The sequence below is a fragment of the Epinephelus moara genome, chromosome 11, assembly GCF_006386435.1.
Source record: "Epinephelus moara isolate mb chromosome 11, YSFRI_EMoa_1.0, whole genome shotgun sequence".
Taxonomy (NCBI): Eukaryota; Metazoa; Chordata; class Actinopteri; order Perciformes; family Serranidae; genus Epinephelus; species Epinephelus moara.
The window spans coordinates 20,801,390-20,818,650 of NC_065516.1; the positions used below are offsets into that span (position 1 = coordinate 20,801,390).

The following is a 17,261-nucleotide window of genomic DNA, read 5'->3' on the forward strand; positions in this document are numbered from 1 at the left end:
TACAGAGACACAGGCACACACGCATGTGCACACACAGACACACACACTGCATCACTGCTCAAGGCCAAGTTATTTTGCTTTTTCCTCATTTCTATCAGGCATAGTGGAAATATTAGCATTTGGGAGGTGTTTATGTGGGTGCCTTCTGTATCCATCTTGGTGTTTAATGTCTGCCCTTTTCGTGCTTATAAATGTGTTGGAGGAGAGGTAGTAAAAAAGCAGCTACTTTTTCTTACAGTTTTAAAACAAGCACAGAAACCTTTCAGCGTTTTCATATTAATAGCGCCGTTCCCCAAAAGCCTGGATGAGTCGTCGTGAAGGCCCTGTGCAGAGCGCTATGTCATCCTGGAACGTGTCCAGAGATATTTTAGTCACAGTGGAGCTCAGCACAAGGAGATTGTATCAGCACATAAAGAACCCACTAAAAGACAAGGAGGCATAGACTTTGGTTTTGGAAGCAGCAGATGACTGGTAGGATAGCAGCCGCAAATCAATCTAACAATCTTGCCAGATTCCGGAAGATTGAGTTACTCCATTGTGCGTTTCTTTTCGACTGGGTTTTATTGCAGGGCTGTGATTTCCCCGCAGAATAGGGAACTCCACCTCATCTGAGGAGGTAACCGGGCCATGGGAGGACCGCATACTCCAGTGGAGGCTCATTACAGAAGTATCTGTGACTCAGTCGTTGTCTAGGAGCCTATTTCCTGCAGTAGATATAAATTTATGCAAAGTTTACAGACTTTCCTCCTCCGTTGAGCTTTCTCTCCTCTCTCACTGTGTGCCTGTGGCTGTCCACTTTCACTCATTTGCAGATTTATCTGAACTCACAGTCACAGAGTCGCTAGATTAGTTTGGACTTGATTTCTCTGTGCTGAATGTCACTGTGGTGAAGATAAGGGTCACAGTGTGAGTGCGGCGAAGATAAGGGTCACAGGGAACAGAGGTCACATCAATTTAAACATGTGGCACTGATAGAGCAGGTTGGCTGACGGCAAAATGCTCTCCCCAAGACACAAGTCTTTTGTCGTCCTCTCACAGACAACATCTTACCTCGTTATCTCTTTGTTCCTCCTCTCGGTACTGAGAGAGACGACCACTCTTTTTTATTCCCTTTTATTTATTTTTCTCTGTCTCTCCCTGGCTGTCTTGTCCTGTCGCTTAGTCAATCTTTCACTCACAGTCAGAGTCACAGCCGCCGACTCACTATCTCTCCCTTTCACACGTTCACCAGCAGCACCATCTCATTCTGTCACTCTCATGTCACTGCAGACTATCTCACTCACCATCATGCTCAGGAAACTGGAACTCCTTCTCTTATTTTTTGCTCTCCTCCACCTCTTCTTTTTTTCGCTCCCCCCTCAGCTTGCGTTCCTTTCCTGGCTCTTTCCCTCACACCTTATCTGCCCTTTCCTTTTTCTATCAGCTTAGCTCAGTGACGGAGCCTGTCGCCATGGAATGTATCCCGCCAGCTGAAGGCGATGCGTCATGCGCAGTGCAGGCCACTTGAGCCTGTCACAGCCTGCCCCTTCCAAGAGGTTTTCCCATAACACTTTGCACCAAAACACCAGCATCGACCCAGAGCCTTGCATAATAAAAACAAAGGCACCTTCTTTACCTTCGTCGCTGTGCAATTTCAGCACAGTTTCAACCTTGTTGCCTGTTTCTGCCGTTCTGACAGGAAGACTGGTGGGCAGAAAATAAAGCAAATAACAGGAAGATGGTGGTAGGAGGAGGAGACAAAAAAAACAGAATTAAGAAGAGGTAGGAGGTGATAAAGACAGGAAGAGTGATCTGAGGGAGTGAAATGGATGTTGAAAAGAGGAGAGAGAGTTGGATGAAAGTGGAGGACAATTTAAAAGCAGACAGAGGAGATTTTGAAAAACAGCACCAGAAAACATCTCAGGCAAAAGACAGAGATGGATGTGGAAGATAAAGATGGGTGTAGAGAGGAAGTTAAGGGAAAAAAACCAGAGGAAGAGACAGAAGCTGGGTGGAGTAAATAAAGGAAGAGACAAGGACAGATGGTGAAAAAGGAAAACAAACCAAGAGAAATGGCCCCATGATGGATGGTTTGATGGAACAGACCACATCCACGATCCAAATCAAATGAATTACAAACTACAATGATGTCCTGGATGTTTTCTTGAGTTTCAAAGCACAGGAGCTGTCACAGGCACGCTGCAAAATAGCCTCCGTTCACATTGTATATACAACCAAAGACTAAACTGAAATGTGAGAACCAATAACAAGAAGAGCAATGATCAGAGGGGGAGAAATTCAAACACAGTAAAGACAAACACTGGAGACGGATTGCAGAGGGAAGGCAGCCAAGACAAAAATCTGCACAAGCTAAAGCAGTCGCAGCGCTCCAGTGCTCTGATGAGAATCTCCTCTCTGTTGTGTTACTGCAGGAGCCTCTCAGTGAAAGGCTTTGGTGTCAGCACATTCAAACTGAGCTCAAGCACACACACACACACACATGCACGGCACAGTGATCGCGGTAGGCTATCTCAAAATGTCCTGAGCCTTGCAGCACTAATGCTAGGCTATTAGAGTTAACTGCTGACCTATAGGAACTAGCATCGACAGCCATCTAGTGCTCAGCTTCCCTCTAAGCTCTGTGGGAAATTTTATACCTTCAGTGAAGGAATGGAGGTTTTCTGGCTATCTGTAAATGATAGATTTTGGATGACATGCTCGAAAAATCCATCAAATGACCATGTGAGCAGCTGCTACACAGTTATCATCAGATTCAGGGTAAAAAATGGTGCGACATTGCTGCAGTGTGGGCGCTCAGTACATGTGTAGATGCAGGAAATGCATGCACACGCTGAGATAACGCCCTTGTTTCCCAATGAAGCAGCTCACTAGGCTGTCACTGGCCGGTGCTGAGTCACTTTATTTCAATTCAGAGCGAGCGAGCAGGCAGTGGGCCTCTCCTCGCAGCCCTGTTGCTCAAACGCCTGCAGCAAAATGGGGTCCACACCTCGACAGCGTAATGATCGGAGACGCGCGGAATATCAAGCATAATTGCAGCGCTGTTTGTCATTTATCAAAGGTTTACCCAGCTGACATTTTCTTGGTGTGATGTGGAAGACGAGGCTGATTTTGATGAGACTGTTTGAAAGGTCATGTTCAAACTGAGCCGGGTTCCACGCTGGCTTTCATTCTCATTGCGAAGTCACATGCAGCGCTACACTGACTTTAAAAGTGGGTATAGCTTCACATGTAGTGGAGAATCACACCCTCGGGATTTGTCTCTGTCTCGTTGTCCTTTTATTGTATTGCATCAGGGTCTGACTACAGGTTTTTTATTCTCCACAGAGTCGGGGTGGATGCAGATGAAAATCAAGAGGACCTGTCTTTTGAGGTAAAAACTCATTGTCACTATCCAGTAATCCATATTTTATCCGCTCTGTTTATTGCTGCAGTCTTTGTACCTTCTGGCATTGATGTGTATTTTAATCTGCAGTGCCACAAGTTTGTGCAGTTTCTCTGTAAGTGACTCTTTTAAATAGTGGCAGCGCCATGCTTTATCAGCCTCCATCTACAGGAATGTGCACAACATATGATGTCCTGCAAATATCTGGTCAACAGTGTAAAAGTAGTTGTAGAAGGACCTGTTCAAGAATTATCTCGGGTATTGCACCATCTTTAAAGGTCCAACACCCCCACCTAAACATATTTTAAAACAAAGATTAAGTTCAATTCAGTTCAATAGAACTTAATTTACCCCAAAGGAAATTCTTATGCAAGGGAATGCTTCAAATCACAGTAACTAATTTAATGTTCACAACCAGTAACAACCAGAACATCCACTGGGTTCCCCGGGTCAGGGTCACTCACTGGGCCCAGTTTTAGAAACAACTGAGTTTTAAATATCTGGCAAAAAAAAAAAAACAAGATAAGAAGTGTTTTCAAGGAGCAAAAGCAAAACCATTTTCTAACAGAGTAACAATAGGAGTAAGATAAGTAAAGTAAGTAAAATGGTGGAAGAAGCAGACTGTGCCTGATAATCAATGTATCAAACATGATACTGCACTACATTGACAAGTGATTGTGATATATTGGAAGTAATATTGCACACGATAATAACGGCATTACATTTTTACACCAATGTTATGAGTATGTACAGTTACTTTTAGATTTTTAAGGTTTCTAATACATATTTTAATTGTTTAAAGCAGCTGTGCGGAACTTTACGTTTTCGTTGATTATAGCACCCCCTTTGGTCAAAGCGGTACAACACTCACAGCCTGGTGTCGTAAAATTCCGACTGCAGCCGGCAATCAGCTTCATTCGTAAAATCTTGACTGCAACCAGCAATTACTGCATGCATTTGTTTTGGAGAGCGAGAGGAAAATCATAAATGTTCTGGTGTAGCTCTGAATTTCTTATAAACTGAGGACAACTGCCTGCTGTGTATTTGTGTTCATGGTCACAGTCACAGATAATTTTGTGGCGTTTGTTGTAACGTTACTAGACAAAAGCGGTTCACATCAGCTAACGTTACATTTAGCTTGCTTATAACTTCCATGTCGTCATATATTGAAGTGAAACAACGTCTAACAAGTTGCGGTATATTCTCTAAATAAAAACAAAAATTACATACCTGTCGATTAGGAAAAGGGCCAACTCGGGATCAGTTTTAAAACCTTTCAAATCTCTCAGCTCTCTCCACTTGGTGAATGCCCGACCGAGGTTTACACGCGTTTGGGATCGAGCCCTATCACTGTCCCGTTTAGCCTTCTTCTGTTCTTGTGTTCTTTTTCTTTTAGATGGTGCTCCTTCTTTATCCGCCATGACATCGAAAGTACAACCAAGTCCTTATAGACACATCTGGTAAAACTGTTATGTGTTCAGCAATGCCCGTTGCGTACCGTTTACTTGAAAAACACTCTCTGTAAACACGGCTTGTCTTCTTCTCTCAATTTATTGGCGGATCATAAACAACTTCCAGGTGCATACCACCACCTACTGTACAAGAGTGTGCAATGTGTCCGAAATCATTCACTACTCCCTACTACATGTCATTTAGCCTGTTTCTTAAATCCTACTAGTAAACACGGCTCCTTCTTCTTCTGTGGTTTAATGGCTGCGGGCCGCTGCAGGCGTGCAGACTTACTTCCGCCTCCGGGTGCCGTATTCTGATTTGCTGACTTCCGCTGTGTCCGACCCGACCGAGGCTACACTAAATAGCCATATAGAGAAAGGCTTTTTTGTCGCTGTTGGGTTCAAATAAATATGTGGATCTTCAAGGGGAGGTGATACGAACTAGGGACAGTTTTATAAATGGTAAAAAGTTCCGCACAGCTGCTTTAAAGTTGTGAATTATTGTCTGGATAAGGGTGTTTTCTTGCATAGGACAAGTTTAGAAGTAAAAAAAATGAAAATAGATAAAAATATTTTATAAATGACAATTATTTCATACATAGAAATCCTTTAAAATAATGTTTCACCCCGGAAACAAAATGATCCAGAAAGTCATTATAGTGACAAACTCTCATTTTTGAGATATTAAATCTTTTTTTTTTTTTTTTTTTACAGTTATTTTTTAAAAGGTTTCACATTATTTTGAGACCTTTTCATTATATTGAGATACTGAGTCATAATTTCAAAAAAGTTTCTATTGTTTTGAGATACTGATTCATTATTGGGAGAAAGTTTCTCATTATAATGGCTTACAGGATTTTTTTTTTTTTTTTCATCTCAATGGCATAAATGGGCTGCAATAGAAACGCATCAATCTATATTGCTGTCTCCTGATTCTTACAAAAGAAGGTACAATACCCAGGAGGCCATTGTTTACTATCACTGCACCTCCATTTGCTGCCTCCATTTAGCTGCACTTCATTGCAGCTATTGTCCATCAGTCCTACTTAGAATCTTGACCATTAGTGCTGCTGTATATTGATATATTACAGACAGTAGTTGTTTTGTGTGCTTTAAAACACTTAAACTATTACAAACAGCGGTCCTAATGGTCTACTGAGAGTTTTATGTTATTCGGTTTAGGTATTCAAGGGATCAATTTTTCATGCAAAGTCCCTGCCACCACACATTAAACTTTAAAACTGTGGAACGTATTTCCAAAACAAGGAGAGAAAAATGACAGGTACCAGTAGGGAATAGCTCATGAGGCTTAAAACGATGCCATCATCTCTGATAAAATTACCTTTATGATAATATCTTTATAGATGGACAAAAAATTATAATTAAAAAGAAACTCTGCCGCTTCATTTGCTTTCCACTGATGACATTCGCACTTATTCACAGTACTTGAAATAAGTTAGTGTTCTGCACAGAGTGATTCTACATACAGTACCTTGTGATTTAAGCTGTGTTTCCCGTTTTGGTGCCAACGTTACAGCCCTCCCCACTGGAGGGAAGTGAAGGTGAAAGTGAGAGAGCAGCAATCAGAGTCAAAGACAATGAAACTTCATTTGGTAAAGAGCTATTTTTAATCACCACTTAAGTGCTGCAGGGCGTTACTGCATTTAATCTGAGTCTGTGCGTGTTTAACTACTGGTGTAGAGTATTGGTGGTGTTTTATCCACACACTGTACATTACAGAGATAACAATATGCTGCAGATACTGTACTTAGCATTGATTTACAGAACACCCTGCCATCCTCTTCCACTGACACGTAATATGCTTCCACCCTTTAACCTCGCCTCTGTTGTTTATTTCAAAACTGCGTGACATCAATGCGAAGGAAAGGTTCAAGAAGAGGAAATGCACTTTCTTCTTCCTGCTAAATGACATTCAGTTGCACATCCTTGCCCGCACACAGGCACTCCTGAGTGTGCCTTTTTGTTGTGCAGGCACGTCCACCCACCCACACACCCCTACCACCTCACCATCACTGCTTCCCGGCAGCTCGTCATCCCCTCTCTTTCATCTTCTTATTTGACCTAACTGTTATCTGCACGCTGTGAATGGGACATGGTGTGGGCAGCTCCCTGGCATTACTAGGCCAGAGGGGCAGACAGGCTGGTGAAGGTGGGGGAGGATCTCAGTGGAGAGGTGAGTCCGAGCCTTAGCGCTCTTTCTTATGGAAATGGATAAATGTAACCTTGCCCAGAGCGAGGGTCCACACAGGGACTGCTAGGGGGCGTGTTCTTACTGTAGTAAGAAGGGATCACGAGGGACTTTGCCATTTTTTTAGAACAAGATTTTCCTATACAAGAACAGGGCACGAGATCCCACTTGTTAAAATGGAGGTCATCGGATATGGCCCTGCTGACCATCCAGGGGTGCAGGTTTTCAGCATTTCCATGAGGCAGCGTATATCGCCACCCCAGAGGGTCTCTGTGTGTCAATGGGTAACAGTGGTTCTCTCATGGTCTACAGGTTGCTACAGGGAGGCCAGACACAACACAGGGCCTGTGGCACCGCCTGGACTACAAGTATCCTTTCACTGCTTTCTTCTCTAAAGCACTCCCACATCTGCACGTACTCACAATGGTTAATGCACTGGTCTGTGGAGTAGTATTATACAGAGAGTACAAGGGGAAATGGCAGAGTGGCTCATTTCAGGGAACGGGAAAAAAGACCCTTGTGTACTGTGATAGCAGAACAAACAGGAAGTCCATGAACGCCTTCACGTGGGTAGATGTATGCATATTAAAGAAATATATTGACAGTTTAGAAGATCGTTTAGAGGACGGTTTCCAGCGTGAAGAAAAAAACAGCTAGCCTGGCTACGTCGATAAGTAAAATCACCCACCAGCACTGCTTAGGTAATATTAATGTAGCCTACTAATTAAAGTCCAGCTCAGACCAAAGATTTGCGACGAGACAAAACCGTTTTAGAAAGTTGGAGAGAAAAGTTGCAGAAATGTGAACTGGTCGGTCTGAGCTCGACTCAAGCCAGCTGATGGTGTCACCTGCAAATCAGCTGGTCAAATCACTGGCAGCTGGTTTTAGAATGTAAAGCACATCATCTGTTTTTATAGCCAATCGGCTTGTAGTGAAGTCCGCTGGTCAAGTCAAAATGACTGTGGGCGTCACGTTTCCTTGCTGCAGCAGGTGCTCTGTCCCAGTCAAGCCCTCTGATCTGTCCTCATGATGTGCAGGTCTCGGATGGTGGGTCACTGCTGCTGCTCACTGTATGTGCTTATGCCCCCTCACACACACACACACACACACACACACACACACACACACACACACACACACACACACACACACACACACACACACACTCACACACACACACACACACACACACACACATTCTCACTGACTAACTAGGTGCTTCTTACTTATATTATTGTGGCATATTGACTATGAGTACAGTCCATCTGATGCTTGTTTTGTTTCTGTTTGTCACCGTTTCATCACTGCTACAAATGCAGCTGTAGCCAGTATCTCACTATCACTATCCTCATTCATATTTTAAGAAGCTACAAATTATATTCAGCCACAAAATAAGTCTGAAAAGATGGAAATCAGAACAGAAGTACAGAGAGTTGTTGCATAGAGATGATACACCATCTTGTCTAGTTGCATTGGTGTGAACCTGCAGGTTTTTAGAACGTTGCACTGCCTGTCTCAACTCATCTCTTCGCAAACAGTAATTTTACCTTACTGAACACAGGAGCTGCTGGTCTACTGCTACTTCGATTGTTAGTTTCTGTTATTGTGTGACATTGATGAAACCGAACTAACACTTTAAAACACATAATAACAAAACTGATCGAGGCGGTGGTAGATCAGCAGCTCCTGTGTTCAGTGAGGTAAAATTACTGTTTTTGTTTATGGAGTCCGCCGTTGAGCATAGATAAATTTCACTTTCAGTTTAGTTACCTGTTGTAAACGGTTGTCTGTGTGGGAGCTACTGAGCATATTACTGGATAAATGAGACTTAATACTGCACAAGTTGTGTGAAAGCTTGTATATAGATGTTTTAATATAGTTTCTGCTGTTGTTAAATGTGGTCACCTACGACTACAATTCATCAGGAATTTTTTCAGTTTTTGGATTTGTCGTTCACCATGTAAGAAAAATGAAATTTTCATCATGAATTCAGCACAACGCATGGTGAGTAACTGATACACAAATGGTCATTTGGGAGGTGAAGCATTCCTTTAACCCAAACAAAATTAAAGTGCATAAACACCAAGTTGTGTGATTTTACAGGGGGAGAAACACAACTTGATGTTGTTAATTACTGTGCGTTCCAATACCCTTTCTACCATACTGTATAGTATGCCAGAAAAAGATGTATGTCCAAATACACAGTATGTCAAATAGAGTATGCCAAAAATACCAGGATGTTCTACTATATCTGGTCCGATTTTGCAGTATGCAAACCAGCATGCTTTTCTGGCTATTTTGACCCACAATCCTCTGCGCAGTGGACGATACGTCATATTGAATGAGCTGCAAACAGATGACAGGTTGACAGCTCATTGACAGCTGTTTGACAGCTGATTGACAGCTGTCTTAAGTTGTAATAAGGGATAACAGCACATTCAAATGACTGATGACCAGTTGAATAGTAATAATAGGAATATTGATTGTTTAAGAGAACAAAATAATCATGAATATTACAAACAACAATAGGACATAACTATAAAAATAACAATGACAGAGAAATGCAGATGTAACTTCACTGTGGCAAAAAATAATATGTTAGAATCTACAATCTGTGCAGTTATAACTTTAAAGTTAATCTACATACATTGCAAAGTAACAACAGCAGGTTGATCTTCGTCTCTGGTGAATTCGGTGAGTGGCGTTTGTTTTATCTCCAAGGTAACAGATGTAAAAGCAAGAGGGTCAAAGTTTAGGGCATAATGTTTTGAGAGTGTATTATGTCCCAAATGTGTGCATACTGCATGCAACAGTATGTACTTTTTAAGGGCAGCTGCAGTACATACTAAAAGTAAAAAAAAAAAGTATACGATTTGTAAATCACCCTTAGAAAGAGCCAGGCTGGTTGTTTTCCTTGATACCAATATTTATGCTAAGCTAATCTACTCAGCTGCTAACTGCTACACATATATGAAAGTAATATCGATCTTTTCATGTAACTCTCTGCAAGAAAATGTACTCCACAAAATGTCATACAGTACAATTGCTATAATGTATTTGCTGTTGACTACATGGTGAACTGAATCCCTGTAAGCAGAGAATGTAGTTAAATAATTTGGCAGTAAGAAAACTGTCCTGTCCTCTGCAGTGGAATTTCATGAGGACTGCATTAAGTTTAAGCTAATCTAATTTTACCACTTAATGGCCTCATGACCTGGCCCGATGCTCAGTAAGAAGCACATCATTTTACTTTATGGACTCTGACTGTCTCCACTGCAAAACAATGAGATGCGGGTGCGCCGGTGCATTCATTTAGACTATTCATTTAATGCACGAGTGTGTTAATATTTAATATTCAAACTTTTTTATTATATGAGTTTAAAGTGAATAACGGTTAGGGGACATATTGGACAGCGTTGGTACACCGTTAACACTGTTTTCCTAAAACTTAAAATCTCCTTGTTACCCTATATCGTTGTAGTTTTTTAACCCTTTTGGCATTTTGTGGTGAAAATATTTTAGAAATATATTAAGAGTAGAAAAAATAAGTCTCAGTTTTAAACCATTCAGGTATTAACTTTCTCAAGACAACTCTGACAGCAATTACAGCCTCAGGTTTTTCTGGTAATGTCTGTTTTCACATGGCCCCATTAGATTTGAGTTTTTCCTTTCTCATTGTTCTTTGCATGTCATCTCAAACTTAATCAACAGGGAACATCTGTGAATAATAGCTTCAAGTAATTCTTAGATATTCAAAGGGATACTGTTATTGTTGCTTCGCTCTAATGTCTGAAACAAATATTGCTTTGAAAGTGCTTCTTCATTGTTTCTTTGTGTTCTCACACGTCTCCATGTCCCTGCTGCTGAAAAGCGTCTTCACAACATGATACTGCCGCCGCCACCATTTTTCACAGGATGGTGTTAGATGAGTGATAAACTCTGCCAAACATTGGGCTTCACGTTGCAACTGAATCTGTCTCTTCTTGGAGAATCAGCTTTTCTTTTGCTTTATATTTTTGATTTAGTAGTAAGAAAACACAGGTGGATTTCAGTGTGGATTGTTGTGTGAGTATTACCAACAAAGTTCCTGATCAGACCCATTTTCAGTTCTCGCTGTTGAACCACAAAACTGCAGAAAAGGGAAATGTGGTTGAATAAGTTGTGAAATCCCCGCACTGGAAATGACTTAATGTCCTTCCTGATGCCTTTATTTTATGTCGCATGGTTTGTTGTTGGTCTTTCAGCCTCTGAAAAAAATGGATTCACACGCTGTTTTCCTCAGAGGCGACTGTTAGTTGTCACAATTACTACCAAAAAGAAAAAAAGAAAGTTCCACTCTGTGGAGAAATAGACACTTAATAAATGCTCAGTACTGTTTTGAACTGGCGAAGGTGTTTTTCAGTCAATATTTGATGGAATTACAAAATGGTGGTAATGTGACATATATTCATACGCAGTTTCTGATAATACACACAGGACATAAGTCTAGACAGGATTAAAATGACAGTATGCATATTTTGTACAGCGTGAGAAGTAGAGTATTATAGTTTGTATTTTTTTTAGTTTTTATTTTTATTTCAATTTTTGTTTTCAACTCACATGAGTTTCAGTTAGTTTCCAGGATGGGTTAGCTTGTTTCTGTATAGTGTCTTTTTTTCAGTATTATAATCTGGGTGGTATTCATAAGGGGCAAGATTTAAGAAGTTCAGACTAGATATTACAATTGGGGATGCACGATACTGGATTTTTTGCCGATATCCAATATGCCAGCACATTCTCACTCCGATCTCGTCACATATTGGCCTTTGGTCATGGACTTTCCACGTCGACATACGACGTGCAAGGTACCCAGGGTGCGTTGGTTGTTGACATCTAGGACACCATGTCTGTTACAGTTCTGTCTGTTACATGCATTGTCTTCTTTCAAAATACACTTCCGTTTTCATAGGAAATTTACTGTTTACATACAGTCCTTTTCAAAATAAATGCAGTACGTCGGTACAGCACCACGAATTTACGTTTTTTTCCTTCAACAACAAACACGCGTGGTTAGGTTTAGAAAAAAGAACAGGGTTTGGATTTAGAATCTTACGGGACATGAACACTGCTCTCTCAGGTGAAAGCCGGCATTTGTTGGACCCATCCACCACCCCTCCTGCCTGGCCCAGTCAACTTTCATCTTTGTCCTGCCATGTTTCCCCGAAGCCGCAGGGTGCTGTTAAACCAGCCGTGTATCATGCCAATGTTTAAAAGGGATAGTGCACCAAAAAATGAAAATTCAGCCATTATCTACTCACTCATATGCCGATGGAGGATCAGGTGAAGTGTTAGAGTCCTCACAACACTTCCGGAGATCCCAGGGGAGAGGGGGTACCAACACAACTCCACCTAATGGAGGCTTACGGCGCCCCAGATTCAAATGTCTAAAAACACATAATTGAAACCACAAAATATCTCCATACTGCTCGTCCATAGTGATCCAAGTGTCCTGAAGCCCCGACATAAAAAGTTGTTTGGAAACTCCATTAGGTGGAGTTTTGTTGCTATACGCATGCATACTCTTATGGTGATGGCCCACCAGCAGATGGAGACATGAAATACAATATGTTTCAATGTATGTAATATTTATTAATTGTGCACAATGAAAAAATAGCATGTTGGCTGATTTTAAAGCCAATATCAGCAGACACACATTATTGTTGGATTAACCTGGGGTCACGTGCAACGGGGTCATGTGCAATAGGGTTTATGTGCAATATTATGATATCCCTGGTCACTTTGGTGTTGTCATGGGCTACACTTGATGTATTTTCGAATGTATATTGTGCAACTCTTGTGTCTTCTGTATTGTGTCTACGTGGTTGCAATGAATTTAACTTTTGTCGTTCACTACATTTTTACATCAACCGATAGGGATAATAGATGGAAATTAGCCCTGGGCTACAATCTAGCGTATTTACATATACTCATGTATCTGTTCCTATAAATAAACACCGATGACGCACCAATATTATCATGTATCCCTAATTACAATATAAACACAACACTTTGTGTAGGCAGTTGATTCACAGACATGAAAACATCCCATTCTTTATATATATGCACCTATGCCTCCTCATGCTTGTAATTTGACCAAATTGACAGACTAAAATTAAAGACACTCACTGTATATTTTTATTCTATTTTAGTTAGTTAGATACACAGTATCATTTCAGTTAGTTTTTTTTTTTTTCTGAACTCTGGATTTTATTTTTATTTCTGTTAACTAAAATGTTTTTTTCACACCTAATTTTAGTTCTTAGTTTAGTTTTAATAACCCGAGAAGCAGATTCTTCTTGACATTTTGAAAAAATACCACTCTCATGTCCGTAAAATAACTGTAAGGCCACAGGCAACAGCCAGTAGCTTAGCATAGAGGCTGAAAACAAGAAAACAGCTGGGCTGACTGCTCACAAAGGTAATAAAATCCGCCTACCAGCATCCCCAAAGCTCACTAATTAACATGTTATATCTTGTTTGTTCAGTCTGTAAAAGTGTATAAACAAGTCTGACTTTTTTACCTTTGGAAAGAGCCAGACTAGCTCCAGCTCTGTCTACCAAGACAGCCAGAGAGATGATAATAACATCTTATGACACACTGCAAACCTTTGACTTATGACACTTTGACTGACCCGCACATTGCTTGCAACACAATCTTGAATTGCAGTCTGTGTAACCATAGTAACCACATACCTTCACCCTTTGGTATTAAATAAAAAATCTACATAGTGAGTTAATTTGCACGTCTGAGAGATTGTGTGTGTGTGTGTGTGTGTGTGTGTGTGTGTGTGTAGTGGGATTTTTGAATCTCTATATGCATATAGATGTGTGGGTGTGAGTGAGAGAGTGGGATGAGAGAAGCTGCGCAGGATGAAAGGCCCAGTCCTGGCCAGTGTTTCCTATTGATGGAAAAAAGCAATCGTATTATAGAGATGCTTTGATGTGGACCAGGTGAGAGGAGTCTCAGCCTGGATCCCGCTGCCAGGTAATTGAGCTTCAGCTTGGCTTGCCGGTGTCTCATCCTAAAGGCATACTGCTGCTTCCTTAACTGTTTCCCTGTCAGCCTGGCTTTAAGGCTCATTAGGACAAACATTTGACTTTTAAGCAGTGATTTTGACGGACATCAAAGGCCGTTTGATCTTTCCTGCCGAAGTGGTTTGTAGTCTGTGATTTCAGGGCTGGAAACCGCTGTTTTTGTTTTGACTCTGGCATGTGTGAGGCCACCCGTGTTTAAGAGACTAGGGGTGGCTGCATTATACAGTTGGCTTGCTCTCTGGATGAGTGTGGCGTGACATGGGAGTTAAATCTCTCTGTGTTACCTGTATTTATGGTATTATATAATATACAACATTACCAAGGCATAAACAATACTACATAAAAAAAGTAATGGTTAGAGGGAGGTGGCACCAACTGTAAATTGTATGTGCTGCTGGTATTTTGTATTGTGTGTGAGGGACATGTAGACGTATTCATTATGCGGTAAGGCCCCTTTTAGAGGGATGCATTTCATTGTTGTCACTGCTCAGAATGAAGCTAATTTTACTGTATTTACCAGGAGCTACAGCTAGCAGATAGATGTAGGTGGATACAATATTGTCCTCTGAAACAGAGTAGAAGTAACAAATGAGGATTGCTTCAAATTTTTAAGAAATAACTTATTGGCTTTCTTGCCGAGAGCAAGATAAGAAAATCCATCGGACTCTCATGTCTGTCCATTAAACGTAAAGCTACAGCTAGCGGCCTGTTAGTTTAGCTTAAAGACAGTAAGCAGGGGAAAACAGACCAGCCAGCATTTGTATGTGGGGCCCATATGGGCACTAAATGGACTGACTAATGGGCCTTATATGGGATTGTCCACAAGTTCCGTATTAACCCCATGCCAATTGCTGACATGGGTGGGTTTACCCAAGTGAGCCCCACATTGGTTAGGATAGGGCTACCTGGGTAGCAACTGTGACTGGCCAAAAATAGGCTCCTTATCTGAGGCTCACTTGGGTAAACCCACCCATGTGGGCAGTTGGCATGGGGTCAATATGGAACCTGTGAACAATCCCACATGAGACCTATTTTTCAGCCCATGTACTACCCACATGGGCCCAACATACAAATGCTGGCTGGGAGCTAGCCTGTCTCCATCAATTTTTTCATTTTTTTGCATTACTGCTTTAAAGAAGTATTTCACTTCTGGAAAGATGGTATTTTAATAAAATTCAGCTGTCTATGCAATAGCAACATTTCAGTACTTTTGAAAACAGAGAAAAAGGGCTGTAGCATTTGCTTTTGTTCAAGAGGTAAAAAATCTACAATTACCAGAATGCACTGCGTCACACTGGACCAATACACACTCCGAGCTTGTTTGTCTTGACACAGAAAGCAATGAGGCGGCTGGTATCAAACAATCTTGAATAACAGTTAAACTGTAAGCTAAAATATCTTTGTGAAAACATTTCAGGGTACTTTTGTATCAGTACTGCTTAGTTTTATCTCAACAATATGGCGCCTACTTCTTGTTCACAAATTCTCATATTACAGCCAAATACTGCACTAAATATGTTTCTGAAGACATTTAAGGCAAGAAATAAGCAGCACAGTAAAAGACAGAGAGAAGGGCAGGTCTCTCACTTAATCTGTTTCTATGCTCTTTGTGTCTGTGGTGGCGGGCTTAGGAAAATGCGGAAGTACAATCTGTAGTTTGAGGAACAGCCCTAGAGTCAGAGATTTGAGCTGAGAGATGAGCAGGGAGATCTGGGCACTGGTGTGTGTTTACCATCTTTCATTTGAGCAGGCTGTCTACAATTTTATGATACACAGAGCTGGCTGAAAATCAGCAAAGTATTTCTTTAATGGTAAGCACCGTACTCAATGAGGTACATTGTGCCCCATCTCTGTTCAGATCTGCCTACCAATACTGTACCCCCAAAGCCCACTAATAACCACATTCTATCTTGTTTGTTTAGTCCATATAAAGAATTGTAAAAATGTGATGTTGTGGTTTTACGGAGGTTATGTACAGGACTATTTTTGGATAGAAACACTCCATAGATATGAGAAAAGAGTAAATACCTCAGGAGTTGATTAAATATATGCAGTTAGTTATACTCAGTTACTTTCCTCCACTGATGAGAGGTCAGAAAAAGGTGACATGTAGGGATGGAACAATGACGGCTGAGGCAGCAGTTAGGTTTCTACCCCCCCACAACTACTCAGCAACTTTACACACACACACACACACAACCTGACATCACCGTGGAGCAGAAAGCAGCTCTAGCAGTTATAATTACCATCGCTGTCTAGTGTTCTGCCAGCGTGGAGCAGAGGATGCCGTGCCGACATGAAGACAACTCACTCCTGCAGGTCCCCGGGAAGTCATTATTCCCCTCTTTTTTACCTCTTCATCCTTCATCCCCAGTCCTCATTTCTCTCTCTCTGTCCCTCATTTGAGACATTTATAAATAAATCCTGTTAGCTGGCAGAATGGTGCCCATAATTCCCACCTCTTGCATATTGCTGATAACAGCACCAGAATGTAATAATTGGCGCCAAATAACATATTAGATCATTTTCCTCTGCTCTTTTGTTTTTTCTGTGCTTATGCCAGGGGATTGTGTACTTGTGTGCTACCTCTGAGTCCCATGTTATTCATTATAGGCTCTGAGGTACAAAGGTTGCTTTTGTACAGAAATGTTGTTTTGTCTCTTTCGAGGCACAAGCAAAGCAAAGTGTGACCACCTGCTGAGGGGCAATTATTATCAGACCTATTTTTTACAGCTTAAAGCTTGTTCATGTGCTGTCATTTTAAGGGTCTGTAATGGAGAGAGTCAAGTGTACTACAATATCGGCTGTCACCAAGCTACTGTGTGCAGACATGCTTCGAAAAGAGGCATTAAAGGGTGCATAATATGCCATTGTTATTATTGAGTGAGTACCTACCATAACAGCCCACTACACCTTCAGAGGACTTTACCATAACATCTGGCATCCAAAAACAGTCACTTCTACTCCTGATGAGAACACTGATCAAAAATAAATAAATAAAGAAACTGAAGCTGCCGATGCTGCTGAGTGTGAGCTTCACACCGGGGAGAGTTGTGAGTGTCCGCCCAGCCACACACACTCAGTGACAGGGCTATCTGTTAGCATTGCATGTTTTTCATCTATGGGTGTAACGACAGAGTTGAGC

General features: G+C 41.3%; 1 protein-coding gene across 1 annotated transcript in view; it reads left to right on the forward strand.

Moving 5' to 3' along the window:
* Window positions 1–17,261, forward strand: part of LOC126398014 (sodium/hydrogen exchanger 9-like) — a 98,097-nt gene that overhangs the window by 75,483 nt on the left and 5,353 nt on the right. Inside the window, exons 13-14 of the mRNA XM_050057177.1 lie at window positions 3,325–3,370; window positions 7,355–7,410. Coding sequence (XP_049913134.1) covers window positions 3,325–3,370; window positions 7,355–7,410 — 102 coding nt within the window. The remainder of the gene's footprint in view (window positions 1–3,324; window positions 3,371–7,354; window positions 7,411–17,261) is intronic.